This window comes from Brachyistius frenatus, unplaced genomic scaffold (genome assembly GCF_029030835.1).
Source record: "Brachyistius frenatus isolate BFR_SWC_R1_liver_20210118 unplaced genomic scaffold, ASM2903083v1 Contig_2, whole genome shotgun sequence".
Taxonomy (NCBI): domain Eukaryota; kingdom Metazoa; phylum Chordata; class Actinopteri; family Embiotocidae; genus Brachyistius; species Brachyistius frenatus.
The window spans coordinates 8,249,374-8,272,793 of NW_027210601.1; the positions used below are offsets into that span (position 1 = coordinate 8,249,374).

The 23,420-nt window shown below is 39.6% G+C and overlaps 1 protein-coding gene across 4 annotated transcripts in view; it reads right to left on the reverse strand.

The window, feature by feature from the left end:
* The window catches only part of LOC138620668 (CUB and sushi domain-containing protein 3-like), a 336,291-nt gene that overhangs the window by 100,257 nt on the left and 212,614 nt on the right, over positions 1-23,420 (reverse strand). For all 4 annotated transcript variants that reach the window (XM_069698113.1, XM_069698112.1, XM_069698111.1 and 1 more), the window contains 4 exons: positions 22,174-22,251; positions 17,362-17,449; positions 17,078-17,202; positions 7,085-7,206 (listed from right to left, as the gene is read on the reverse strand). In XM_069698113.1, the coding sequence (XP_069554214.1) occupies positions 7,085-7,206; positions 17,078-17,202; positions 17,362-17,449; positions 22,174-22,251 (413 nt within the window). The remainder of the gene's footprint in view (positions 1-7,084; positions 7,207-17,077; positions 17,203-17,361; positions 17,450-22,173; positions 22,252-23,420) is intronic.

The following is a 23,420-nucleotide window of genomic DNA, read 5'->3' on the forward strand; positions in this document are numbered from 1 at the left end:
TTTCAGTCAGATGATCAGGAAGTTATAAACTATCAATATCTAACTGTGCAAATGGTGTCACAACGCATTTCAAACAATAGTAGGAAACATCTCAAACTTATCTCCAGTAAGTTAGAATAGGCCTGACCACAAAATTTAAGTAGAACATTTTAGCTGCATTTGTTGTAGCTATTCTCTACGCATAGCTATCAGCCCAGTATCATGGCAAAAAGTGTGTAATACAGCCACCAGTCCACTAGAGGGCAGTGTGTCTTTTTGACACCTCACATTGCCTTTATGTGAGAAGACATGCGTCAAATGAGACAGGTTACAGAATGGAAGTCATGTGACGAAGTACAAGGACTGTGAAGTTCTTGTGAGGAGGCTGATGGTCACAGAAGGCGCAAGTCACGGACCACCATGTAGGAGGCCAAAGCTCAATTCTGTGGAGAAAACAATGTACTTATAAGTTTTATGTGTTCTGTTTCGTGTGTTTTCGTGTTGTTTTTACCAATCCTAATCATTTTATTTTTTTGCCTTATCTCTAAACACGTGTTTTTTTTAAGTTTCATGAGGCAAAGCCGTTACACTGACACGCTGCCCTCTAGTGGACTGGTGGGTGTATTATACACTTTGCTGTGATACCGGCTTGCACCATTCATAGGGGCGAATGTGGCGATAGCTCAAAGTGAGCTAGTTGCTATTCGTAGCCTGTTGGTATTCGCCTTCAATCTGTCGAAATATAATGCTGAAATACGTTCACTTCATTCACTTACGCTTTGGTATCAAATTCTGTATTAAGAATGACAGAATTAGTTGTAGTTGTGGCAATCACCAAATTATGACATGTAAAGTACATCTTCAACACTGCTTTTTGGCCAAAAAAGTTTTAAAAAATTAACTCTAGGCCAACAAAATGATTAAAAAAAATAGCAGTGAGGCTGATGACAATGAATGGTGCGACTGTGAGGCAAATTCCAATAAATCGGCTGAATAAAAAAAAAAAAAAAAAAAAAGGGAGGAGTTATTAAGCGAGTAGGATGTGATGTGAACTTCTGAAATAATCCCTGTTGTTGGCTAAGTTAGTTGTCCAGGTAATAGAAATGACCAAGCCCTCTTTGGACCTGTGTCAGAAAGCAGCCCTGCTGTGCTGTGCCACTGTATGAGGACAGAGGAGGGCCTGTGTATTCAGATGAAACTGCTCTATCTATCTCCTTATGCGTGTCCTTTGGAGAACACCCTAATGCCACATCAGCACTGTTCACACAGCATTAAACACAGCTAGGCTATAACTACATTACACTGAGCCCATGTGTGTCTCTGTGTGTGTGTGTGCGTCCATGAATGTTGTACTGAAGTCAACTTAGATTGGAACCTCATTACAGACCATGTGTGGGTTAGTGTTGTGTGTGTGTGTGTGTGTGTGTGAGTGTGTGTGAGTGTGTGCGTGATGGATGAAACTAAAACCTCTACATATTCCTCCTCTCCTCTCCTCTAATTGGTTGGCGTTCATGCAAACATCCATCTCTCTCTCTCTCTCTCTTCTTCCTCTCTCTGTCTCTCTTCCTCTCACTGTCACCCTCTCTGTCTCTCTCTTTCTAATTGGCTGCTGCGTTCCTTCTTTCCATCCATCTATGGCTTCTAGCCAATGAGGCGACAGAATTGGATTTTTGCTTGATAAAGCACTTCCTTTGGTTGTCGTGGAGACAATGAGGTGAGGGCGGCTCCTCCCTCCTCATACCATAATAAGATCTTGGGATACCTTGAAGATACAGTTACTGTAGGACTGTCTGACACACCTGATGAGTGACACAGTCAGTGATGTAGAGCGGGCACTGGGGAATAATAGATAGCCTGTGACAGTATTACAGTAAGCCCTCTGCCTCCCACTCCCCTTGAACGTGCTTCGGCCTCGACGTATAAATTGTGCGACTGTGAGGGAACGGGCTTTAGCTGATGAAGACTGATGGCTGAAGTCTGTTGCCACTTAGTGTTTTAGCCCTTACTTCTATTACACTGAACTGAATCTACCAGGTGCCTCCTCTTCCAACTCAGAAGAGGAACAGGTGGGAATCGATGTGCCTGCCCTTTACTGTTGCTATGCAACTACTGTACGATAGGATGGATTTGAATCACAATGCTCTTCTGCTAAATGTTTAACATTTATTAACATGAGCTTCAAAAAAGTGCAATGCTGTTCATCCTGTCAAAAAGATGCAGAAGCATGCCGTTTTAATGACAGAAAGGAAAAGGAAGCCAGTGCAGGGGTTTTTTTTTTTTTTTGTTGCCTTGTGGCTTCTGTGTGCATGTCTGATTTCTTTAAGCCGAGAGGCCATTATTGAATTCAATGCCTCCAAAGTAGTACATGGAAAGTCTACATCAAAAAATGCACTGCACTCGTCTTCCAGAATGCCCTTGCATGCACTTCCTTTGTGTTTGTCATAGGGGTGTTAACTAAATTCAGCTTGGCAGCACTGCAGAAGTCTCATCGTAACCATGCGTTATGCATTAGACTGTGCATGTATATGTGAATGGAGTGACGAAAGGCCAGTGCACTCTTAAATTAAAAAAAGCATGATCTACAGTTTGCATGTGCTCGCTGTGTCCAGCAATCATGATAAGCTAAAAGATAGATGAACACATGTATATGAGGCTGCCACAAATGCCATCCTATCTCATGCATCATAAACATTATACATAAAAGAAGTGTTTTGATTTCACAGGAGATGGGAGAAACAGAAGAAACCAAATGATGGGGAAAATAAAGAGAAGACAATAATACAGTAAGATCTATTTTCTGAGAGGAGAGAAGAGAAGAGAAGAGAAGAGAAGAGAAGAGAAGAGAAGAGAAGAGAAGAGAAGAGAAGAGAAGAGAAGAGAAGAGAAGAGAAGAGAAGAGAAGAGAAGAGAAGAGAAGAGAAGAGAAGAGAAGAGAAAAGTCTAGTAATGGCCATCCCGTCCTACCATCCCCAAGGTTAAATGAGAATAGGAGAGAATGAATTGGCTCTAAAGGCACATTCTGCCAAAACTAAATGAAGCAATAACATCAGAGAGCTATCGAACCCCATTAACACTTAACCTGAGAGAGAGAGAGGGAGCAGAGGGGTGGGTAGATGGAGGGAGAGAGGGATGGAGGGAATGGGGCTTACAAAGACGGAGAGAGAAGAAGTGCTTCTGCAGAAATCCTGTGTGTCTTTACCTTCGGAGTATGGGAAGGAGACAGTGAGACTTGTGCAATGTAGAGAGAGAGAGAGAGAGAGAGGCTGGAGTGAAACAGTGAAAAACAGATCCAACCCCCCCCCCCCTCTGGTGCCCTCCTCTCTCCCTATACTCTCCCTTTCTCTATAGTAATTTGATGGTTTCAGCCTGAGCTCTTTAATGAAGAATCTGGGTAATTCTGAGGACAGAGCCTCTGGGAGTGAACAGGGAGGAGGGATGGGCAGTGTAAAAAAAAAAGAGATAAAAAAGAAAAAGAAAAGAAGGATGAGATGGGGAGAATGAGGGAAAGGGAGTACAGGATGAAATAGGGAGAGACACATACACGCAATAAAAAAAAAATAGGGAAAGAGAGGGAGATAGGATAAGTTAGGACTAGTCTCTTACTCTGAATGTGTGATGCTGCTTGCACCGTTATCTTGCCGCCTTCCCGCCTACGGAGATCAAATGACCACTCCCCCGTCCGCTAAGCTGCCCCTCATTCCCTCATCAGCCTCCTAATTGAGAACAGCTTTTTACTGCCAGCACACCAGATCGTCAACACTTCCATTCTGTTCGGGACGTTTTTTGCCCGTTACCTGTTGTTTACCTGCCAATCCCCCGCTGTGTGTTTTGCCTCTGCCACCTGCCCAACATAAGCCGGTGTTTGAAATGACCATTTACTCCGAGAGATGCTTCTCTTGGGGCGCAATTTCCTGCCTTCACTAAACATTTGAATTGTGGCAGGATGAGAAATCATAAACCAACATGAACTTATGAAGACTGAAATGTGCTCGAACACTGTATTCTGTGTACTGTACTTATTTTTCAACCTTTAAAAAAATGACTCATTACAAAGTTTGCCCACATTACGTTGTAGTTTACAGCAAAGCCCTTCATGTTATTTCTTTAATATTATATAATATGTGCAATCTTTAACAACCTATTTTTTTACATTTCATTTAGCTGACGCTTTTATCCAAAGTGACTTAAAACACACCGATGGTACACCATCGGGAGCAATTTTAGGGTTCAGTGTCTTGCTCACGGACACTGAGGCATATGGACAGGAGGAGCTGGGGATCGAACCACCGACCTTCCGATTCGTGTGCAACCCACTATTTTCATTAAATTAATGTGGAATGTATAAAATGGGCTTTATTAGAGTTAATAACTTTTCACAATAACTAAAAAAGTTTGTAATACTTGGCTTCTTTTGTTAAACCATAAACCATGTCTCTAAGGAGTACTTCTGAAGATTTCATTAATCCTAAATTTATCAATGCTATTGGATTAACTAATTTAAAAAAAAAAAATGTAATTCTAAAATCCACTTGGAAGCAGTGACAGTGATGGGCGATGACAGTTATCTGATGGCCGTAAGAAACATCTGACAGAACCAAAGATACTTAACCACAAGCGATTTGTAGATTTAGATATCTGGGCTTGAGTTTCTTTGTGATGTTTCTGATGTGAATGCGTTTTTACAGCCGCTCAGCATAAATACAATCACTCGCTGACACAGATGAAGAATAAAAGAAGATGGGAGATAATTTGTAGTCAACGGATTTGTCACTCATTGTCATATCTATCCTTTTCTCCTGCTTTGAATCTTCATCTTTTGTCCAACACAATTTCTTTAAGCGTCTAATTGATGAAAGTGACGACAGTCTCGGCTTTAAGCCACAGACTTTCAGGTCAGTGTTGGTCTGCAGTGTTATGAATCCATTCAACATATATATATTAGACACTGTTTATTACTGTTTGAAGTAAAACACAGATTACACTTCTGTAAAAGTAAAGTGGTTGAGATGTTTCCAGGATCAGATGCATCTGTTCCACTGTGTAGCACACATTTTGAAACTGTCCAACTCTGGTATCACTGTAGCCTGCTGTGGTTATTTGTTTTCCAGTATTTGTCTCTTGTTTTTGAAGTTTTGTATTTATTGAGTGTAAAGCTTTGAACCAGGGAGAATATGGTCTGTGTGTTACCCCAGAAAATGTGTCAGTGTTATCATGTCAGGTGCTGTACAAGCCTACAGACCAGTGAAGACCTCTGGTTTGATGAAGTCTCATACATGATGTTTGTGTGTGGTGCGGTGTGGTACGTTGCGTGTCTCTGATTCAGTATGGTGCATGACATATTGTAGATATTATGCAGTGTGATACAAGTATGGTGCATGACATATTTTGATGCAGGGTGGTGTACGACATATACATGATGTAGTATGAAACATCACAGCATACAGTATGACAAGGTAGCATCTGTAAAGCCTTTAAATATAAAGGGTGGTGAAATATCTTGATGTATCTGCAGCTCTTCTACTCTTCATTCAGATCAACGTGTTTGGCATTAACTGCAATCATTCATCATACACACACATTAATTTCCCCACTTCTTACACATTATTATCCCTCAGGTACACACACACACACACACACACACACACACACATACACACTCAAAGGGTGCAGAAGGGCATTAGCACTGTAGCCTTCAACAGTCAAATAACACAGTGTAGCCTTCAACAGAGAATGTATTGCTTTAGGCCATAAACCAGAGGCCTTGGGCAGTGACAGAGAACGCTGTGTGAATATGAGAGAGAGAGAAACAAAGGTTCTGAGCAACAGCAAAATCTGTATGTGTGTATATTTGTGTGGGTCTAAAAATACAATTAAAAAAAATAGATACAGTGTTACATGTGAGCACACATATATGTAAAAGTGTGCCAGTTAGAGCATGCACGCGCGTGCGTCTGTGTATGTGCATCCCTATAATGCTGACGCAGGTGGTGCCATTGACGACAGAGCGGTCACCACAGAGACCTAGAGTCGAATAAGGACGCGTCTCTGAATACCGATCAGATTTCTCCTGGGACATAAAGTGACCAATGGCAGATATCTATCTAACCTCCAACCCATCGTCTGCGGGATTAACCGATCACGTAGAATTAGACCACGATACGCTTTGACGAGCATATGATTTACAATACTTCCTACATCAATTATTATCAAGCTATTTGAATTATGCAAAAACGCTAATAAAGTAACTTTGTAAATGCCTGTAGGACCCGCTGTGTTATATCAATTAAAATTACATTGAATGCATGAAATTCAAATGGAGCAAAAGCCTTCAAGGAAGACAACATGAGCTGTGCTGCTACACTCACACACGGTGCACTCTGCTCGCTGCAGCACGCCGCATACCCAACACACCTCTTAACGGAGGGCAGGATTTAAGCCGACACTCCTGCTCTATCACTGCTGCTGTTTCTACTCATACGTCCCACTTCCACCCCACCTCTAATCTTAAGTTCCCCTTATGGAGGGAGTTATTATCTTTACCTCTCCAATTTTCTCTGCATTTAGCTTGGGAACACAGGAAGTAATGAAATCAAAGGCTGCATAGAAAATATTACACATTTCAAACACAGACTCATGTAATAATCATGTTTTCCAAGTGGTTTATATGACTGCAATTGTGATGTAATGAAGTACTAAAAACTATACAATTAACTTGAAGGGAGAAGCAGAGTTTAGTTAATTTTTACATATTGCCATGTCAACTTTAACTACATATTTACTGTGTGATTCCATGGTTACAAACAGAGACACACACAAACACACATATAGTTCCTTACACCAGCAGTAGGAGGATAAAGAGAGAGCATCTTAATAAGGTAGACGCATAAGCGTCCCACCAGTGAGTTTATCTCTAATGTGACCACTTAAAAATATTTGTTGTGCAATTGAAGTTGATAATTGGTCTATCTTGAGACTAGGATATATTTCAATGCCATAAGCAGACCATATGGTCAAAGTTAATTTCAAAACGACAGACATCAATGTGTGTTAATTAACAACAGTTTGAATTTGTTTGACAGACAAAGACAAAGAAAATGTGATTTACCTTGTTGTGATTTGACGCCGTAATTATCCACACGCACTGTGCGTTGCTCTCATATTGAATTGGGAAATTAGGAGACATAAAGGTTCCTGATGGCCCCTGAAGATTACTGCCACAAGTCTTCACTGTAGAGAAAAACATAATGTCATTGTTATTGGAGGCAAATCTCAACTTAGTAGTGGTGATAGCAACAGCAACTGTACACCGCACTGCAACAGAGAGACAATTACCTCTAATTAAAGCGTTTAGGTGATGAGCAGATAGATTCTTAGAATAAATCCAAGAGGAAATTTATAGCATTTGTGAGTCACAGAAGTTCAGGAGAGAACAATTAAAAGTGACACTAAAACAGCTGAGGGTTATAAGGGAAGGATGTGATGAAAGAGGAGAGGAGACATAATGAAAAAAAAAGAAAAGAAAAGAAAAGAGGACTGAAGTGCATATAAGAACAGAAAAAGGAACAGAAGGTCACATAGATGCTATTGATACTGTCAGCAACATCTCCCTGGATAACAGTACTTAATTGGAAGCTATTGGGTGTGAAATACCACAGGATTAGCAAGAGTTGTGGTATTGACTGATAGAGACATTCACCAGCTATTTACTCTAAACATCTATTAAAAGTCAACAGCATCCAACTACTACAGTACCTAGGTGATAATTATATTCCATTAAAAAAGAAGCAAAACACAAACGTTGAAGCTTCTGACAACGCATATCTTACATTAAATACCACTTCATAAACCAAGAAAGACAATCATTTTCATCTACTTGAGAAATGAAGTTGGATTTGGTTGAGCAGTAGTGGTTAAAGTGGAGACTCTCTATATAGATCTATTGAAATATATTAGTCAACACTTGTGCTGGAAAGTCCTACAAACGCACAAGCCACACTCAGTGGGGTGTTGAAAATGACACATGCTGGGTGTTCGATAAACCAACTAAGCCTTTATTAGGCTTTGTGTTCTGACTGGGTGTGATAGAGAACCTGCTTGTCTGTCCTTGGGTCGTCCTGTTGGAGTTGGGAGGTAATTTTCTGGTTGGTTTGAAGCAGCGTTTGTTCCTTAATTAGTTTGTTCAGTGGCTGGCCGGAAGAATACGTACAGTTAAGAGCGCACACACACACACACACACGCACGCACGCACGCACACACGCACACACGCACACACACAGAAAACAAATGAGCATGAGCATGAATTCTTATATGGTTATATTTTAGAAACGGGCAACAAACCTGTGCACATTCACATATGCAGACACATTCTGCAAAGTCGAGAAACAAATACAACTGATGCTGCAAAATGATAGACTTAACAGGCGCACTTCCTCACCAAGCACACACGATTAAATAAAACATTCAAGCACTCACACTCACATAAACACACTCCCGGCTTCTGCTGCGAGTTCATGGTCAGAGTGAAGTAAAGGGACAAATAAAAGAATCATGCCACAGAGTGTTTGTGTGTGTGTTTCTTTGAGTGTGTAATGGAGTGTATCCGTGAGGTGTTGTAAGACAGTGTCAGAACAAGTACAAGACCCCTTAGAGACAACCTTATATCGCTCTTGTTTGTCTCTCTGTCTGCGTCTCTGTGTTTTTTCCCCCGTCCCTCTGTCTCCTGGATCTCTGACTGTACTCAGTAGACTCTTGTTTGCCTGATCCTCACTTCATCTTCCACTGACCTTCTCTTGCGTTCAGCTCACCGCAGTTGATAAATATGTAGATAAAGTGTGTGTACGCACGGGTTTCACGTGAGAAAGGATTTATCTGCATGCCACAGAGAGTTTGTGTGTAGTTGTAAGTGTGTGTACGAGCGTGTGTTGACGGCTCAATCAGCGTGTCCTGAACGAATGGCCAGCCCATCGCCGTGCCAACAGCAGAGTGGGCACGTTGTCGCTATAGTGATAGCGCGGGGAGAGTTATCACTGGAGTTACCAGAGGAGCTAACATCCCATAATTCATATCAAACTCCATCCGTCTCTCAGCCTGCATCTGTCTGTCTCTCGCTTCGTCTTTCCCTCTGCGCCTTTCTTTCGGGCCTCTCGGTGCCCCTACGAGCCCATTGTCTGTAGTTCATGATTAACGTTACACTCCATCATCTGCTCTGTCTCTTCACCACCCCATGTCCCCATATTTCTTCCTGCCTCTAGTTGTGTAAGTATGTTTTACTTACCAGAGTTGTACTATCAGAATATTTCCATTTTATACTACTTTGTACTCTACCTAAATACTTTTAGAGTTTAGTATCGTACTTTTTACCGCACTATATTTATGTGACAGCTATATATACTTTGCTACTAACCATTATAAATACAAACCAGATAGTGTATACAGTTTCATGTGTTACTTTATATTTAAACTACACAGCACCGCTGTACTCAACCTATTACAACAGTACAACCCTACACACACATGAATGCATCCCCAAAAATAATCCAATCATAAATACAGTTCATATAACTAATAAGGATATATTTTCTACCCGATGACAACTTCCATTACATTTAACTGAAAATACTTCACATACACATCATCCCACTTTTAAGTTGCTATGGCAAACTTGTTCGCAAATCGTTGCTTATTTACACATCCAGTTGTGGAGCATCATTATCATTCAATTACAGTCGTGTTTGTGGCCATCTGGCAAATGTTAAGGGCAACGTTCTCTTTAATTGTTTTGTGTTTTATGCCTTCAAAGATTAATCGGGGACAAAAACAGCAAATTATCTACAGCTACAAAGGACAATATAAAGGACTTCTTTAGTTGGACCAGTAGTATCTTACCAGTAGTATCTTATGTATGTTTCGCCCCTGCCAATTTGATAATTTGATACGATTTTAAAAATGACAATATACTCTGTTTTTAGTTAACCTCTCTAACTCCTGAGGGGAATATATGACTCTTCAGCTGCTAAATGCGTCACTATGTTTCCCAGCTAGTTGGGAATCGTGCCGTCTGCCTGTTTGGTGCTGGGAAGGTTGTCTATAGTGGGGTTTTTAGAGATTTTTTGTTTTGTTTTGCTGAAAATAACTGTGTTGCAACCAAGACTGACATTAAGAACATTGAGAATGAACCAGAACAGGGAATTAACAGACCAGACAGCTAAACAATGAGATGACGCTTGCTGTAAAGCGCCATATAGCTGAGCGGAGCTGAAGATTCAGCTCAGAATTCTCTATAGGTTCATCACTAAGAAGAAAACCCTTTCATGTTGACATTTCATACATTTCTATCGTTAAATGTCAGTTTAAGTATTCATTTTTTTTTTTTTTTGTAGAACATGGTGGGACCAGAACAAGCTGTACACACATGGACTTGTTAATGTCACATAAAGCTGTTATACTGAACATGTTAGCAACAAAAAAGAGGCTACAGCAGGTAGAAAGGGAGGGGTCGTAACAACACCAACAACTCTGGCTCCTTTATTGTCATTATCTAGTCCGTAACATGTTTGTTTCCATTTGCTGCTGGGCAAATAATGTACTTTTGGACTGTCAAATCCTTTTCACCGAAAACATCTGCCTGCTGCATGTTGGAAACAGTGTTTTACAGGTGAGAAAATCTAAATAATATGCTAAAAGAGGTTAAAACACCTGCAGAACTGAGTGCTAATATTCTGTGAGTTTAAGACTAAGATTGACACTTTCTGCAGCACTCAATCATTTCATCCATTGTTAAAACTATATACACAGTGTTCAGGTTAAAGTAAGACTTTGACATTTACATGTAATTGAGTATTTCCATGATAATTAAAAGGAATTTCATAATAATCTCTGGGACAGCCTCTGTGCCTGTCAGCCTGTTTAACTTTGTCTCTCTGTCTCTCCCTCTCATCATTATTTATACTGGCACACGGTATAAAGGGTTTAAAGCCAAAAGGGCCACACTATCATTGAAGCAATAATGAATTCCAGATCAAATTAAACATTTTGGTACTAAAAGCATATTGCTGAAATCAAGAGCGAGATTAAGTGAATGCTATAGGCAGGAACTGCAGGGAGAGTGTGTGTGTGTGTGTGTGTGTATGTGTGTGTAACAACATATACTCTTTTGTGTTTATATATTCAGATCAGCTGGGTTCCCCCAGGACTCAGTCTCTCTCTCTCTCTCTCTCTCTCTCTCTTTCTATCTATCACACTCACACAAACATCCACATAAACCGTTGGGATGCAGACCAAAATTAAATGATGTTTCAGGCAAGGATCACATTGCCAAAGCCTATACTGTAGCTCCAATGCCCTTGCTAACGCTCCTCCAAAGTTTTGTTTTATGGCTTCAGAGAATAACTGACACGCCCCATAAGCACTGGGAACATTGCTGTGAGAATGTTTTTGAATTTAAATACTGTTGAGCTTCACAATATTGTGACTCATAAGTGTTTCTTTCGGTCTGATCTGCCTCACACTCAAGGTTTATAAATCTGCTGCTTCCTCAGCAGGATGGCCTTTGTGGTTAGTGAATCGTCCCTCAGGTGGAGGCTCAGCTTCAATCATCCATACAGTAAAACCTGCTGTCGCATACCAAGGGCACTTAACCCTTAGCTGTTCCAGATTATCTACCTGACCCTGCATCCTGAGCCGACAGCACGAGGAGAATAGCAGGGCAGGAGGTGAATCAAATGGAAAATAAAATCGAATCATATAGATGGGTTATTTAAAGTAAATTAATGAGCAGATTTGGAGATGACATTATACTAAACAAGCAGCTCCTCAAATACATCTTTGGTCCAAGACCTGGTTTGTTAAGCACTGACATTTCTGATTCCATTAAAACATCAACCATTTCATTACTATTGGTTTGACTGTCATATATACAGTACAACCTGTGTCAAGTTAACTATTTCCTATGATGCTATGCATTAAATTATGGATATTCTTGAGCCTATAAACTCAGGAAATCAATCACTGGTGTGCATTTATGCTGCTGTACATAATCTGCCAGTCCATCACAAAATGCCCACAAGCAAAGAGTGAGGTGATTTTAAAAGAATGATTAACTTCCCTCTAATGGTGCTTTCTACATCAAAGGAACTTCATGAATAAAGTGAGATAATCATTGAAGGAACATCCCCATAAAAGGAAATTTCTTGTTAAAGTAACTTCGACGAGGACGATCTGTAACCAACTCGACAGGTATGCCGAAATGAAATCCTCAAATCCGGATTTTGACTGAAAGGGTTAGGGAGCTATCTTCTATTTTCTTGTTGATGACAAATAATTATATATAACTTGTCAAATGAATAAGTTATTTTTAATTACATGTTCCTCTTGTAGACTGTTTGACAGCTTTTTATGAAACCAGCAAGCTTCAGTTCAAATTTGATGTTTCAAAACCAATATGAGTGAAATTTTAACTTTTTATGAGGTTCATGTGTTCACACTGTGTGGAGTCAAATTAGAGATCAGAAGTTTCTGCTGGATGGTCAAACTGGCTCTTACAACAGGCTTCCTACAGGAGCAGACAGATTGACCAATGGACACAGAGAATGACTGATGACATCATTAAGCTGGCACATAGCGTTCCAATGGCCCTCGTTCTGGTTCGAGCTTTAACAGGTACACACACACACACACACACACATGCACGCACACACACACACACGCGCACACACACGCACGCACACACACACACACACACACACGCACACGCACACGCACACACGTACAGAGTTTTATAGTTGTTGTATAGTACCTGCCCACATCATTTCCTCTCTATTCTTTGAAGTCACCATATGTGCGTGTGCGTGTGTGTGTGTGTGTGTGTGTGTGTGTGTATGTGTGTGTGTGTGTGTGTGTGTGTGTGTGTGTATCCAGCTGACATGTCGCCTAGCACCGTTGGTCGAGTCAGTATATTGAGGCAGATCAACTGAACTCCCCTAGAGTTCACACAGACAGAGAGAAAGAGTTGGCTCAGTGGCCTTGCCATCTGTCCAATAATCAAGGTGCCACATGGACACACTCTCTCTCGCTCTCATAATGTGTTATTGGAGTGGACAGAGGGACATTGCAGTTTGATTGCTGTTTATATAGTTTATTTTTATTTGGTCTATATTTGTTCTATTGCATCTAATAAAGTGATTAGCGCGCCGCCCCCTCAATCTCTTTTTTTTATATATTTTTTTTATATTCATCTTAAGCATACATTTCCCAGACATTCACTTTATTTTCTCCATAATGTTACAAAAGACACATTTAGCTGTGTTTAAGTGTTTTGACAGAAGTGACCCTTTAATAAGTCTGCTGGCTTGATGCTTCCTGACAGATTGCTTCTCTTTCAATGTTATTCATGAGTTCCCACTTTAGCTACTGGCTGGTTGGATGTAAAGGTCACATCTGAGCTGTGTTCGGCTAGACGCCTTTCTCTGGTTCCATTTTTGTTAAACATGATGAAACAAAGTAAGCTAAATAAGAACACCGTAATTCAGGGAACACAGTGTATTCTCACTGAAGACCAAACGTACCTGATAAGTCGTCACAGACCATCTTCATGTGCCCATAAATTCAGAGTATGTGCAAACAAGCACATTTAACAGGGCTCAAGTACGCAATTTGGGATCTTACCTTCTGTTTCATAATTTTGTGGTTTAAAATGCACACACTCGTGCCGAGGAGGATGTACTTATTTTACTATAAGTTACTGCAGCTGTAGCCTAAATAAACAGGTATTACTGGCTTCTTAAAATCACTGTGATCAAGAATTTTAGCATGAAACTAAATTTAAAAGATTGTAAAAGGGTTTAAAAGCATTTGAGGGTTTTGTATAATCATATGCTTTCTTGGAGACCAGAAACTTCTGCTTACCCCTTTACAGAAAGAAATACAGTTTCCCATGTTTTCTACAAGGGACACATGTGATCACATGTAGGATACATGTTTACCACATGTTGCAATGACATGTGACATGATAATATGGGGAAAATATGTGGAAAGGTTTTCACTATGGGAAATCAAAAATTACATGTGTATGTGGTCACATGAGTGAAATGTATGTTGTTTTTCTGTAAGGGTACACCATCACCACATCTGTTGATAAAATAGTCCTCCTACTAACAATGTCCTGTTCCAGTTGTTGTGTTTTTAAAAGTAAAGTGAAAAGTAAAAAAGTTGAAAAAAAAGTAAAGTGGTCACACATTGACATGCATTCATTGTAATACAGTCCAGTGTGCGTGAGATGCTGAGAAAATCTCCACACTCCTTGATTGGACATCTGCATCCGCCTGGCTGCTCAGTTAAAATATGGGAGTGCAACAAAAGATGGGCAATAAAACGTATGAAGTGATGATAAAGAGCAAAACAGAGCACTTCTCATTTATTCTGCTCACAGTCTATTAGCTTTAGAGGAACCTTTCTCTCTTGCCTTCAAGGCAATTGTATTTTCAGAATTTCAATATTAGACTTTTGTCCCCAAGGGAGAACGGATTTTGTGAATAGGTTTAAAAATAGAGGAATAGTCTTTATATTCTTCTCCTTCTTTTTCAGCTAAGCCACTGCCACCAAAACACCCCATTTCAAGCTTTGATTGTACGTATATCTGCAATGTTTACAGTTGCATAGCCTTGTGATTTCTCTGTTGTGTTTTCTCTTGTGAGTGCTCCTGGCATATAACTCAAATAAAGCCTCAGCATTGTTTTTAAAAGGATGTGATTCCAGTGTTACATGTAACATGTCCTTCAAGTAACCTCAGTGTGGTTGTGCTTGGATTTATGGGATTTTTTGAAGACGCCTTTCTGTTTCACAGAAGTAGGACGTAGACACATTGCATAATAATAACACACAGCAGAACTGGCAAGAGTGGAGCGACAGAAAAGTTGTGTCATGTGTTTCAATAATATTAAAGTCTAAACTCAGTGAATTATTTAATTGCATCTGCAGGTTTCTCAGAAATCATGTCATGAACTGTGAACATTTAAATATCATTAATAGTTGCTCGGTGTTTAGCATGAGGTAGCATAAATTGCGTTCCTGCAGCTTGCATTAGGGCACCATGCTGGAGTAACAGTGCCCTCCATGGTGAAATGCTTAAAATAACAAAGATCAACTTGCACAGAATCACTAGTTACTTAGCAACAGTCATGGAGCAGGATGGTGCACTTTGTCGTGGCTTTGTAAAAAAGAGTTGCTCACAGTTGTTCATTTTGGGAATACCAGCGAGCGTGTTTTAAATTCAACAGGGATTTAAAAATGCACAGCTGCTGCTCAGAAGTTCCAGTGAGCTCTGTGAAAATGTCTCACTCGGTCCACACACTTCTCCTGCAAAGATCCCGGCTGACTGATGGCTCCACGATGGAGGTCATTCTCTTTAACAGTTCGCTGCTCCGGGGGACAACATCACTTGTAATGTCATTGGCGCTCCTCCTTTGGGGGAGGCTAAGCCCATCATCACATGCAGGTGACTGCAAGACTTGATTGGCTTAATGTCAGTAGCTGCATTTAATTGCTCGTTATGAAGTATTAAATGATGATGAATCTCTAACGATTATAAAGAGACAATCAAAACTATCAGCAACATAATATCTCTGATAATGACTTAGATTATAAGGTTGACTGGCAGAAGCCAACCAAAGCCCAAGTGAGACGGTCATATCCTAACTGTATTGGCTTGGTTGTACCCTGCCTGATTACGAGGAGCTGTGCTGTCATGGTAACGCAAGCCTTAATGAAGGTCAGTACCCCTGTGAGGATGCTCCACAAGAGGAACCCAGGGCAGCAGTGGAAACTGGTGATGAGAACGTGTCCTTTAACCAGAGGGCAACAGAGCCAGACCCACAGCTGGCTCACATCTTCCCTGCTCAGGTGTCTCTGAACATGACAGTGAATCCCTCTAGACTTCCAGGGTGCGACTGGCCCTCACCCAGTCCAAAGTTTAGCTTCTGTTCATATGCAAATGCTTTGTGACAGATTTAGTGATTTTTAATTGGACAGGAACTATAATTTAAGAAGAAAGTAGGTGTGACATTTCTCACCTTTGCTTTGCCTATTTTTTTCCGCTTCCTTGTTTCTTTCTACCTTTGCTTTATCTGTCTCCACTTCTTTCTCCCTTTTGGGTCTATATCTTAGTCATTATTAGTCAGGTATTAAAGTACTCCTCTCTCCCTCTCTCTCTCTCTCTCTCTCTCTCTCTCTCTACCTCATACAAACACACACACATGCAGACCCATGCCCAGTGAATATTGTTTTTTATGTTAAAGTATGTGTCTACAGCCACAGTCTGAAGCCCAGTGAAGGAAGACATGACAAACGATTTTGGCATTTAACATGACAGACGCCCTCTCTCTGTCTCACTCCCTCTGTTTGTGTGTGTGTGTGTGTGTGTGTGTGTGTGTGTGTGTGTGTGTGTGTGTGTGTGTGTGTGTGTGTGTGTGTGTGTGTGTGTGTGTGTGTGTGTGTGTGTGTGTGTGTGTGTGTGTGTGTGTACACACAGTATGTTTTCAGGGTATGGGGCTGTAACAGTGAAAACCTGAAAGCTGAAGAATGCCCGTCTGAAATTTGGAAATTAAAAGTGTTGTGAAATGTGTGTACAGCAAATTGTTATTTGATTTGAATGCCATATTGAGCAATAATGATCAAACCTGATTCTTGTTTACATTAGCATTTACTTAAAGTCCATTGTGTTTATGTAATTTCAGGTCCAAAACAATTTCTATCATGGCTCCCTTGATGAAGGCATACAACCGTAACATGTTAGTGAGGCGCTACAAAGCAAACATTGGATTATGGATAGTTTTGTTTGGTCATTTTATAGCCAGTGGCTTGACACAGAAATGGGATTTTTTTTTCCCCCACTATAATCTCAACCCTATTCAACACAAACTCACACTGAGGGGAGGCCAAAGCAACCCACTGGCAACGTTTTAAAGCAATACACATGGGCAGTTGTGCTTTTCTTACTTTCACATCTGTGATTACAGCCTCTTTCATCCGTCTGTATCTGTGTCTATTACTGCGGTGTCAGTAATTCACGTGGTTGTGTGAACACATGCTGAGATGTATTTCTTACGTTTGCAGACTGGTCTGTGGTCACTCCAGGCGGCAAAAACTTCTGCCACCCTCTGGCAGCTGATGGTTTTACTGCCCTGAAGTACGTAGTCTTCTCCACAACTGAACTGCACCTCACCGTCAATGCTACACACACACATAATCACATGCAGGGTCAGACATACAGAAAAATAGGAATATAAGGTTTTTGGAAATGTACGTAGATACATTGTCTGGAAAGTGTCTTGGTTGACGTGCATATTTGTGCAGTCATGTCTAAATGCAAATGTGAGTGCAAAATTGTACCTGAAGTCGTTGCCGTGGCGTTTTCCGTTCTCTGGCTCTCCTGGGTCCGGGCAGGCGTTAGACGCCTGTCTCACACCACCTTCATTTACTACATAGAGAGACAGACAGGTGGAGAGCAGGGGACAGACAAGTTAGGCACAGAGACGGAGGCATACAGTAAAGCCTTTAAAGGAAGCATTTCATCTGCAGTGGATGCAGGTCGATCCATTGCTGATGCTAGTTTAATTTTCACAAAAGCCAAGAACATCCAGTTGCGATCACGAATAAATACATTATGATTTGAAATATGCCGTCAAATCCACACCACAGAACTGCTTTGCAGCACCGTCACATTATTCCTAAAACCATCTGTCTCTGTCATTCATTCGAGGGCACAAGTTTTCCCAGGAAATTTCCAGCTCTCCATTTCTAGTTTTGTTTTTTGGAAATCTGCCCATCTCATCACTTATTGGCTTTAGAAGCAGCAGGAAACAGGTGAGACAGACCAGGACAGAGTTAAAGAGACGGGTTAGACGGTGAGGAAGGCAGACAGGGACGACACAGCACTCCAGACACGATCTTAATTCTCTCAGAAACACAATAGCTAATCTTGACAGTAACACTCCAAACATCACAGAGGTAGAAGAGACCACAGACAGAACAGTACAAATACTTTGAGACTGCGACATCACGACAAACATGCATCTGACAGGATGCATCTCTACTCTCTAATTACGATACAGCTGTTGGAGAAGATGGATGTAGCGCTCTTTCTCCCTTTCTTGCTTTCTTGTTCTGTCTATGTTTGACTTTTTTTTCTTTGCTTTTTGGTTTCTTAATCTTTTCCTGTCACTCTCACTCCCCTGCCTCATTTTCCATATAAATAACCCCCCAGCTTTTTTTCCTTGGCTTTCCTTTAATGACATTACAGTATAGATTTTTTTTTACTTTTGCAAACCCCTTCTTTGCCTTGAGCATTTCAAAGTTTTAAAATGTTCAAGAGACATAGCTGCTGGGTTAACTCTGAACAATGGACAGTGTGTGGAGGATTCTGTGTCTTCACGGGGAAAGCCAAATAAACATAGCTGTCAGGTGAGTGAAGGAAAACAACTATATTTCAGTTGAAAAAACTTTTCATGTTCAAACTTTTCCAATTCAAATGAGTTTATACAGTAAAGCTCCTTTTCTGTGGTACTTTTTTACTTTACTGACCCATCATTGTACTACAGAACTGTTTTTAGTAGGTCAGCGTATAAAAAAAACATTAGTAGTAATACAGTGTCTTAATGAGCTGCACTCCACTGAAGACCTATCTGAAGTCATGTGACAAAAGCTCTCATATTCCTTAATGAGATCAGGGTGAGGGTCGAGTTATTTGAATAATCCTTGAGTTCTCTGCATCTTTCATTCACACCAATAAATTGTAAAATTAGGCCACTTGGGGGATTTTTAAGTGTTTTTTTGTTTTTTTCCCTCAGCTGGTCATTTTTCCTTAATGTCTGATGTGAGTAGAATATTACTCGAGGAAAAATTGTCCTAGTGGGCTTATTTATTTCAGCTTAACAACAAAACAAAACACTTCATGGTGTATTTTGATAATCAAATGCATGGACAGATATTCAAATAAGAGAAAATCATATATGGTGTTGAATGATATTAGGCTTATTTACAGAGCAGCAACTGGACAGCAGTGTGGCAGTGTTTTAATGATTACTTATTCTCTTGGTATGATTAAATTACATGTCGAAAGACATTATTCGGTTTGTGTTATTTGGATAATGAACATGATCCAAATAATTTATTTTCTTTTCTGCATATTTTCACCAGTTTTGTTTTCTTTTTATCAGTTTATGTTTTTTGTGTGTGGGCGTTCATGTATAAAATGTATTTCTGCTGGTGTTGTAAGTCAAAGTTTCTTTGCACTGAGTAAAGGAAAAGTGGTTTTAAAAAGTGAAAGAAAAAGATTTGAAGACAATTATCTGCTGAATTTGCGAGAAATCCCTCCATGTCTGTAAAATATGAATGTTTAAACTACTAACTAACTAACTAACTGGTGTGTTATGATGCAAATGGGCATTTTGATTTCCACTCTGAATTTTGAATCCAAATTCCCACTTTCCTCTTTTTTTTTAAATTTTTTTTTAATGTGTAATGAAGTCAAAGCTTTTTACTATATAAATATTCCTTCAGTATGCTGTTTTAGTATTCATTTTTTAATCATGTTGTTCTGACTCTAATTGCAAGAGAATTATTGGTTAAAACAGATACTCTTATCTTAAACAACAATGCAGATGCCAGAAAACTAAATTAGGTGTGACAAACACTTGGACAACCAATAATACGGCCTATTTCTGCTTTCACAAGAAAAACCTCCCCACACAGGCTGTCCGGGCTATCTGGCTAACATGCATGTACATGTTTAGTCCGTATCAACAAACCCAGCAGGTGTTTGGTGTGTGTGTGTGTGTGTGTGTGTGTGTGTGTGTGTGTGTGTGTGTGTGTATTTGGTAGAGTGGATAGTTTGTTGCTTTGTTGGAGCGGCTAATTTGACCATCTGGACTATTAACACTATAACAGAGGGACTGGTTACAGTATCAGTACTGTGTGCACACACTCAAACAACAAAGCCCATACACAGATGTATAAGTTCATGCACATAAACAAAGGCACATATACAGAGACATAAATGCACATGTAGGCGTGGACAGACAAACAGACAAGCTTTGTGCTTCACTGAAGAGTTAAACCAGTTAGAGCAGAGCAAATTAGCATCTGAACCAATCAGAGCCAGACTAATTAACATACAAATTCACATCTGTAGGATCAAACCTCAACCATGACTCTCCAACCTGTCGGGAAACCTGAAGAATATGCGATGCACAGCGTCTCAATGCTGCGCTTAGCCCAGCCTCATACAGTATTTAAGAGATTCACATATAAACATATGATCACTTGAACACAAGCAAATTACAAAAATGAGCAAATAAATCAGAGATGTTCAAAAATGCATCATTACCAAGCATGCAAATATCAACAACAAGCAAGGTCGAACACCTTTGTGTTTTGAGGTGTATTGGATTAGTGTGGTGCCCTTGTATGGGTGTATATATTTGAATATTATTATTATTATTATTATTTTTTTTTACATATGTCCTTGTACAATTTCTACAGTAGGTGTGTAAATATGTGCATGTGGAGTATATTAGCATGAGTATGAAACTTTGGGTGTGCAAATGTGTGTACAGTGTGATTGTGTTGAATGTGTGCTGTGTTAATTGTGATTAAACTAGCTGGAAAACATAAAAGCATATAAATATCATCATTCTCTGTAGCACAATTACAGCTGACCTTCATAGAATGTAAAATGTGAGGTCACGTATGTGAGAATATAGACGGTAGAGGAGAGAGCAGAAGAGTTGTAATAAAGACACAAATACGTGTGAAAGAAAGTAGGAATTGGATATAAATATATTTAAAACATGAGGACAAAGTGGGCACTGACAGTTTAAATAAGTGGAACTTTGGAAATAAAGCTCTATTTCTTGGAGATTTGTCAAGGTTTTTGTGGATGTTCTCCCGATGTCAGAGTGTTGAAAAGGCTTGAGTGAAATATGAAAATACCATTTTTGTATTACGATGCATCAAATGACACAAGAACCATTAAAACACTTTAACTCCACACTTAATGTTAGAGTCAGTTTACAAAGTAATTTATTTTTATAAGTGAGTATTTCACAAAGTTAGAAGAAAGTGTGGTACTTTCAAAAGAAGGGTAGTCAATTAATGGGATTGTTTTTTACTTATTAGAGGTGCACTTTCGTCAGTTTGAGTGGATTGTGTATTGAAATTGGAATAATAAATCCACATGGTTTAATTTACCACTAACTGTGAGAGTTTATATCACCATACTCTCTGACATAATGTAGATGTGAATAACTGCAGAGATACATTCTCTTTTATAAGTCTACCAATGGGCTCCATGACGGAGGAATGTTTTAATAAACTCAGTAATTGCTTTGATGATCTCCATGAACTGTATTTGAAGGTGTATAAAAATGTAGTTTAGGTGTGCGAGGAGAGGAGAGGAAGAGGAAGAAGAAGAAGAAGAAGAAGAAGAAGAAGAAGAAGAAGAAGAAGAAGAAGAAGAAGAAGAAGAAGAAGAAGAAGAAGAAGAAGAAGAAGAAGAAGAAGAAGAAGAAGAAGAAGAACAAGAACAAGAAGAAGAAGAAGAAGAAGAAGAAGAAGAAGAAGAAGAAGAACAAGAACAAGAAGAAGAAGAAGAAGAAGAAGAAGAAGAAGAAGAAGCAGGAGTGGGCGGTAAACAATATTAACACAACTGATTCACGTTCCCTGATCAAGCCTAAAGCAAGCCAAAACAAACCATGATTAAACTTATCAGAACACGCCATGATTAAATATATCAAAGCAAGCAATGAAGAAGCAAGACACCATGACCAAAACACATATACAATACATCAAACAAGAGAAACACACAGCAGTCAAGCAGAATGCAAAAGCAGCGCTCTCATAAAGGCTTTGACATTTTCAACACATTTGTGTGTCAAATAAATGTCACATTTTGGTTTGTTAGTCACAAATTTGAGCACTACCTTCCTGCGAATTGATTTTGCCACACATTATCTGAGGGGTCAAAGATAACAAAATATGTTTTTGTACTTGCAGTAATCAGAGGTTGAACATTACAGCCTTTTTAAGAGACAAAATTAATTGCAAACAAAACAAAACCAAGCTTAAAAACAAATCAAGTCCAAGCCAAACCAAGCCATCACATGTTAGTTCATTAGCCAAAGGAACATTAAGATGTGAACTCACATATTGAAAACTTGTTGCTGGAGTCTTTGCCAGGGAATAATTTAACGCCCCGTGATTTAAAATCTACTGATCGCTTCACTGCAGAGGAGAACAGAATACAGAAAAGAGAAGGAAAATCAGAGAACAGCTTGGATAAAGTGGGAAAAAAAAATTAGATCTAGCGAGGGAATTAATAAAAAACTTGGCAGATTCTTCTCCCTCACAATGTTGGGAGAGAGAAGAGCATAGCAGAAAAGAAAGTTACAAAGGCAAAGTAAATTTCAAAATGGTGGAATCAGACAGCAAGAGAGGCATAGAAAGCCAGAAAGATACTGACAGGAGCAAAAAGAGGAAAGAAAATTGGAAAAAAAAATGATTTCAACAATGGAACAATTCAGGATTTTTGCACGTAAGAAGCGCAATCTTTCTCTCTCTGTGTCACTCCAACAGACACATCAGATGTCGGGGTGTTTTGCTGGAAGCTCCATCATATTGTGAACAAAAGCTGGTAAAAGAAATTGCAGCTTTAATCAAAATGACAATGATGCAGCTCTGTAATCAAAGCATTCAGATAATGGTATGTTAGAAAATAGATGGTTCCTTTAATTGGAGTAAATCAAAGACGAGAGGAGACAAACTGTCGGAGAGATCGTTGCCAGCATGAGCTCTGTTGTGTAACATTGGTGACATCATTTCATTACAAGGTGGGCGGGGTTGAGCCTGTATGTTGATATAGCTCAGCATGTATGGCTCCAAAGATATAGAGAAGAAAGTGAGTAGGCGAGAAACCACGCACTAATGACAAAAACAAAGCACCCAGGGGGTAATCTCAAAACTGTCAAAATAAATGAATACATTACCAACATAAATAATGAAAAACACAAATATATCTTGTCCTTATTGACAAAGTACAATGACAAATCACTTTAATGAACGTCTGACAGAGTGGCTGACAGACGTCGCCTTCATAATGACCTGATCCATTAAATGGTGATAAACGGCAGATGAGTTAATGTGCTACAATTATCCAAATGCTACACAATGGCTACATATCTGGACATACATCAGTGCTTTCTTATTTGACATTGTTGAATTGCATCAAATGTACTTCATGCCAAGGATTATCCTAGTGTTGTACAGTGCCTTTATATATGAACATATCTCAGTCATTCACTATCGACCATGTTGACATGTTACCCAATCGATTAATGTACTGACAATTAATTTAGAGTAAAGTGGCTGAACATTAGTTCCATTTGTGCCGCATT